The sequence below is a fragment of the Rhinopithecus bieti genome, unplaced genomic scaffold (genome assembly GCF_001698545.2).
Source record: "Rhinopithecus bieti isolate Rb0 unplaced genomic scaffold, ASM169854v2 scaffold_32092, whole genome shotgun sequence".
In the NCBI taxonomy this organism is placed as follows: domain Eukaryota; kingdom Metazoa; phylum Chordata; class Mammalia; order Primates; family Cercopithecidae; genus Rhinopithecus; species Rhinopithecus bieti.
Window position 1 is genome coordinate 68,085 of NW_016813944.1, and position 7,280 is coordinate 75,364.

General features: G+C 41.8%; 1 protein-coding gene across 1 annotated transcript in view; it reads left to right on the forward strand.

Annotated features, from left to right (window-relative positions):
- Positions 1–7,280, forward strand: part of LARP1B (La ribonucleoprotein 1B) — a 147,209-nt gene that overhangs the window by 46,888 nt on the left and 93,041 nt on the right. Inside the window, 1 exon segment of the mRNA XM_017849119.1 lies at positions 2,539–2,711. Coding sequence (XP_017704608.1) covers positions 2,539–2,711 — 173 coding nt within the window.

The following is a 7,280-nucleotide window of genomic DNA, read 5'->3' on the forward strand; positions in this document are numbered from 1 at the left end:
CGAGTAGCTGGGATTACAGGTGCTTGCCACCACGCCCAGCTAATTTTTTTATTTTATTTTATTTTTTTAGAGAGACGGGGTTTCACCATGTTGGCCAGGCTAGTCTCGAACTCCTGACCTCAGATGATCCACCCGCCTTGGCCTCCCAAAGTGCTGGGATTATAGGCGTGAGTCACTGCGCCCGGCCTCTGTCTCTTAAAAAAAAAAAATTAAGTCTCCTGTATGGTTCATGAAGAAGAAAAAAAAAAGTGTTCTCTGGAGTTAATATTTTTCCCATTCCTGTAACTGGACTATTAATGTTCATCCAAAGTGTGTATTTCACTTGTACTTTTTTTGTGAATGAATTGGTGATACATGTGTTGTTAATAAAGTTATAGAGCACCAGTATCCAATGAAAATGTGAGCCATATATATAACTAAAAATTTTAGTATTCTTAAAATTATAAAACAGTTGAAATTAATATTAATATTTTAAATAAATATTTTAGTTTAACTCAATAGATCCATTTATTTTTGAGATGGAGTCTTGCTCTGTCTCCTAGGCTGGAGTGCAAGGGCGCGATCTCGGCTCACTGCAACCTCTGCCTCCTTGGTTCAAGGGATTCTCCTGCCTCCCAAGTAGTTGGGATTATAGGCACCCACCACCACGCCTGGCTAGTTTTTGTATTTTTAGTAGAGATGGGGTTTTGCCATGTCGGACAGGCTGGACTCCAACTCCTGACCTTAGGTGATCCACCCGCCTCGGCCTCCCAAAGGGCTGGGATTACAGGTGTGAGCCACCACACCCAACTGTGCCTACTCTGTTGCACAGCACAGTTCTAGAGCTTTTCCTGTTATGAAACAAATACATAGTCTTCTATAAATAATACAGTAATCTAGTAGTTGAGTCCTGGTTGAGTCCATGTGTTCAAGGGGAAGATTTTAAAGCTATCTGATTTTACTCTCATCTATGTCTAGCATGTAGATGAACGTAAAATCTTGATATAATCTTCTTAAACCCATTCTTGAAATGTGCCTTTCATTTAGTAAATATTAAAAAAAAGATTGCTGGTGTTAATTTATATCAGCTTTCTGCATCTAACATTTAACTTCTCCATATTTTCAATGAATTGACTTAGAGAAGTTAATGATGTTAAGAATTTTATAGTATACATTTTGAAAATAAATGTTATTGTGTATATTTGAGACTTACAACCTAATTTAGAGATTACATTTTTTAAAGATACCTTGTGTCCAAAGTAAGTTCATATTGCATCTTCAGACCTGAACATGAATGTGGCTTAAAATATTTAAATACTCTTAGACTTTTGAAAAAATATTTATAAAAGAAGCCATTTGATTTTTTTTTTTTCCTGAGACAGAGTGTCGCTCTGTCGCCCAGGCTGGAGTGCGGATCTCAGCTCACTGCAACCTCCACCTTGTGGATTCAAGCAATTTTCTGCCTCATCCTCCTGAGTAGCGGGGATTACGGGCGCCCACCACGAGGCCTGGCTAATTTTTTTGTATTTTTAGTAGAGATGGGGTTTCACCATATTGGCCAGGCTAGTCTTGAACTTCTGACCTTGTGATCCACCTGCCTCAGCCTCCCAAACTGCTGGAATTACAGGCGTGAGCCACCGTGCCTGGCTACAATTTGAATTTTATAATTTTGATTAAAAATAAACCTACAGAAGTGTACTGTATAGAAAGACATTTTAAATTCCAACAGCTTTTAAATGCTTTTAATGCCAGGGCTGTGTGCATTAGGGATGTAGTGATGTAACATTTACTCTTTTTTTTTTGAGATGGAATTTGGCTTTTGTTGTCCAGGCTGGATTGCAGTAGCGCCATCTCGGCTCACTGCAACTTCCGCCTCCCAGGTTCAAGCGATTCTCCTGCGTCAGCCTCCTGAGTAGCTGGGATTACAGGCATGCACCACCACGCCCGGCTAATTTTGTGTATTTCGTAGAGATAGGGTTTCTCCATGTTGGTCAGGCTGGTCGACATTTTACTCTTTAAAGTATTTCAGTATGAGCCAAAGTAGTAAATGACTACACTGCATTTATTGCAGTAGGCAAACCTTGTTGAGCCAAGGAAATGTGAAAACTAGGAGTAATAACGGCTTTAGTTTAGACCCTAGTAGAACAAGAGACTAATTTTATCTTGAATAAGATGTGCATTTAGCTTAACTATGGCTTAATAGCAATTGAGATTCCATAATTTCCTTATAATTTATAGATTTTAATCTAAGATTTTTCAGAGAACTTGACTTCCTAATAGTTGTACTGTCATAATTAGGAAGTGAATCACATTGATATTCTTGAGAAGTTTGCGTGAATGTAGTGGTCTGTGTAAGAGTTGGTGACATTCCTTTAATTATTCAGTGGTTTCACTTTTGAGTAAATCTTCAGGTTTGAAAATCACTGGAAAGCTTACAGTTGAGACTGATCATGTTTTTGTGAAAAAATATCAAGCCCCATTTAAGGAAAAAATGAAATGTATTTTATAAGTAAGAAAAGCCATTATCATTTTAACTATAGAACTAACTTAAAATTTTAGAGTCTGCCCCAAATTCTCCAAGAATTGGAAGCCCACTGAGCCCAAAGAAAAATAGTGAAACAAGTATTCTTCAAGCAATGTCTAGAGGTTTGTCCACCAGTTTGCCTGACTTGGACTCAGAACCTTGGATAGAAGTTAAAAAGAGACATCAGCCAGCACCAGTGAAATTGAGGGTAAGTTGTTACAGACTGAGTGAAGTGTGACATAAACCCTGGATGGAGTATAAGGTCAGTGCATTTTATATTTGTTAGATGCATATGTAAAATTTGGAACAGTTTAGCAAAGTTTTAAATTTGTAATTGTTGGCCTTCAGTAGACACTTATGGGTTATTCTATGAGGAAAAGAAGTTGTATCAAGTTTTAAAGTTTTTTTTTTTTTTTGAGATGGAGTCTCGCCCTACCACCCAGGCTGGAGTGCAGTGGCGCGATCTCGGCTCACTGCCCACTCTGCCTCCCGGGTTCAAGCGATTCTCCTGCCCCAGCCTCCTGAGTAGCTGGGATTATAGGCACGAGCCACCACGCCTGGCTAATTTTTGTATCTTTAGTAGAGACGGGGTTTCACCATGTTGATCAGGCTGGTCTTGAACTCCTGACCTCGTGATCCACCCGCCTCAGCCTCCCAAAGTGCTGGGATTAGAGACGTGACCCACCACGCCCAGCCTTAAAGTATATTTTTTATTTCTGAATATGATTTAAGAATTTTGGAGGCTGGGCACAGTGTCCCATGCCTGTAATCACAGCACTTTGAGAGACCGAGGCAGGAAGATTGCTTGAGCCCAGGAGTTCGGGGCCACCTGGGCAACATAGGGTGACCCTGTCTCTACAAATAATTCAAAAAATTAGCTAAATGCTAATTTTTTGGTGGAATGTGCCTGTGGTTTCAGCTACCCAGGAGGCTGAGACAGGAGGAACACTTGAGCTCAGGAGGTCAAGACTGCAGTGAGCCATGATCATACCACTGCACTCCATCCAGGGAGGGCAACAAAGTGAGATCCTGTCTCAAAAAAAAGAAAGAATTTTGTCTTGGTTTTTCTACTTGTGACTAATTTTAACTTGAATAATATTTCAGTTTTTTATACAGTTGAAAAAATATGACTTTTTGAGACAGAGTCTCGCTCTGTCGCCCAGGCTGCAGTGCTGTGCTGCGAAGTTGGCTTACTGCAGCCTTTGCCTCCTGGGTTCAAGACAGTCTTGTGCCTCAGCCTCCTGAATTACTGGGAATACAGGCTCACTCCACCATGCCCAACTATTTTTTTGTGTGTTTCTGGTACAGACGGGATTACACCATATTGCCCAGGCTGGTCTCAAACTCCTGTCCTCAAATAATTCGCCTGCCTTGGCCTCCCAGAGTGCTGGGATTACAGGCGTGAGCCTCTGCAGCCTGGGCAGAAAATATATAAATTTTGAAGTTATACCCATGTTAATTATTTATAAGGTTTATATAAGTGTTGGTGATTTATACATCAGCTTTATATATGTTTTGGTGATTAAATGCACAAAAGGAAAAGAAAATGAATTTTTGGTGGGGGGTACATAAGGGAATGAGATGGTTATATTTATAAAAAGAGCAATAGGAGATCCTTGTGGTGGTACTGCTCTGCATTTTTCGCTGGTGGTAGATACACGAACTCACATATGTGACAGGATCGCTTTGATCTAAATAAAAAATGAGTGCAAGTAAAATTGGGGAAGTATAAGCTAAGACTGATTTATATCAAAGTCAATACCTTGTTTGGAATGTTGTAGTATATTTTTGTAAGATGTTAACATTGGGGGAAACCAGAATACATGAGATCTCTATTATTTCTTACAACTGTATGTGAATGTATAATTATTTCAAAGTAAAAGTTCACTAAAAATAAACTTGGGAAGAATGCCACTCAAAAGATTCAAATATTGAAAGTAAGCTCTCTAAAGAGGATGGAAGGTATTGAGAGGATTGTGATGTGGAGGACCAGCAAATTGTTTCTGGTGGCTGGTTTTAAAAGTGTAAGGAGAACTGTATAGTTTTATGGCCAAAGAATGCCAGTATATCTGAAATGTATGGTATTTTGATGCTACAGACTGAGGATCTGGCCTGGAGGAAACATGGCTTTAGGTTCTGGGGACCTAGATATTTCAGAGATAACTGTTGAGGTAGCTCAGTTATTGACATTATTTTAATATACTTTTAAAAGTGATCTTTTAAAACATTCTAGAGTGGGTATAGAAATCTTGGTTGGGCATCATTTTTCTTTGGAATTCTAAAAGCATTTTTCTTTTGTCATTTTGGTTTCTTTTGTCATCTTATAAAAGTCCCTTCGCATTCTTTGTATCAAGTGATTTTTTTTTTCCTCTTGAGATTTTTTTTTTTTTTTTTTTTTGAGATGGAGTCTCGCTGTGTCGCCCAGGCTGGAGTGCAGTGGCGCAGTCTTGGCTCACTGCAACCTCTGCCATCTGGGCTCAAGCGATTCTCCTGTTCTCAGCCTCCCGAGTGTCTGGGACTATAGGCGTGTGTCACCACAGCCAGCTAATTTTTTGTATTTTTAATAGAGATGGGGTTTCACTGTGTTAGCCAGGATGTTCTCGATCTCCTGACCTCCTGATCTGCCTGCCTCAGCCTCCCAAAGTGCTGGGATTATAGGCATGAGCCGCCGTGCCTGGCTTGAGATTTTTTTTTTCTTTTTTTTTAAAGACGGAGTCTATCTCTTGTTGCCCAGGCTGGAGTGTGGAGTGCAATGGTGTGATCTTGGCTTACTGCAACCTTCACCTCCCGGGTTTAAGAGATTCTCCTGCCTGAGACTTGTGAGTAGCTGGGATTACAGGCACCTGCTATCATACCCCGCTAATTTTTGTATTTATCTATTTTTTCTTTTTCAGACAGAGTCTCACTCTTCCCCAAGCTGGAGTGCAGTGGCGCGATCTCAGCTCTCTGCAACCTCCCCATCCAGGGTTCAAGTGATTCTCCTGCCTCAGCCTCCAGAGTAGCTGGGATTATAGGCACGCACCACCACGCCCAGCTAATTTTTGTGTTTTTAGTTGAGACGGGGTTTCCCCATGTTGGCCAAGCTGATCTCGAACTCCAGACCTCAGGTGATCCACCCGCCTCAGCCTCCCAAAGTGCTGGGATTGCAGGTGTGGTCCACCGCACCCGGCCTAATTTTTGTATTTTTAGTAGAGACGTGGTTTCACCATGTTGGCCAGGCTGTTCTCGAACTCCTGACCCCAGGTGATCCGCCGGCCTCGGCTTCCCAAAGTGTTGGGATTACAGGTGTGAACCACTGCACCTGTCCTTGCTTGAGATTTTTAAGATCATTTCTTCATCCCCACTCTTGAAATTTCAAGATGATATGCTTTAGTGTAGGTCTAATTTTAAACAGAAAATCTTTTTTTTTTTTTTTGGCAGAGAGTTTCACTCCCTTTGCCCAGACTGGTGTGCAGTGGTGTGATCTCTGCTCACTGCAGCCTCTGTCTCCTGGGCTCAAGCGATTCCCCTGCCTTAGCCTCTCAAGTAGCTGGGACTACAGGCACAAACCAACAGGCCCGGCTAATTTTCGTGTATGTATATATATTTTTTGTAGAGACAGGGTTTCTCCATGCTGCCCAGGCTAGTCTTGAACTCCTGGGCTCTAGTGATCTACCCACCTCAGTCTTTCAAAGTGTTGGGATTATAGGCATGAGCCACCGTGCCCAGTCAGGTCTATTTTTTTTTTTTTTTTTGAGATGGAGTCTCGCTCTGTCACCTAGACTGGAGTGCAGTGGCGTGATCTCGGCTCACTGCAACCTCCACCTCCTGGGTTCACGCCATTCTCCTGCCTCAGCCTACCAAGGAGCTGGGACTACAGGCGCCCACCACCATGCCCGGCTAATTTTTTTTTTTTTTTTTTTTTTTGTTTTAGTAGAGACGGGGTTTCATTGTGTTAGCCAGGATGGTTTTGATCTCCTGATCTCGTGATCCACCTGCCTCAGCCTCCCAAAGTGCTGGGATTACAGGCGTGAGCCACCGCGCCCAGCTCAGTCAGGTCTATTGTTATTCATTGTGCTGAGTATTCATGTCCTTCATTTTGGGGAAACTAATGTTTCTCTTATTTCCACTTTCTGGTATCTGTTTTCATCTGATGTTGGACCTCCATGATTGCTCATCTGACTACTGGGTGTTGGGTGTTTAAAAAAAGTTATCTTCTGATACTTTCATTATTTCTATCATTGTTTTGGTTGCTTTTTGAAGGCTTTCTTAATATCTGGTGATTTTTGGTTGATGGTTCATATTAATATCAGTAAATTGGTATGGTTTTCTTTTTTGGTCTAATCTGCTCATCCAGGGCTGTTTTGTTTAATGTGAGGTATGACTGCACACTCTATTTTTAGCTTTTTTTTTGAGACAGAGTTTTGCTCTTGTTTGCCCAGGCTGGAGTGCAATGGTGGCGTGATCTCGGCTCACTGTAATCTCTGCCTCCTGGGTTCAAGCGATTCTCCTACCTCAGCCTCCTGAGTAGCTGGGATTACAGGCACCTGCCACCACGCCCAGCTAATTTTTTTGTGTATTTTTAGTAGAGACGGGGTTTCACCATATTGGTCAGGCTGGTCTCAAACTCCTGACCTCAGGCAATCCACCTGCCTTGGCCTCCCAAACTTCTGGGATTACAAGCGTGAGCTACTGCGCTCAGCCGATTGCACACTCTTGGTAAGTGAAAACGTCCTATGGACTTGGACACCTAGGCAGAGAATAGGGATGCTGGCTCTTTTTCTCCAAAATTGCTAAA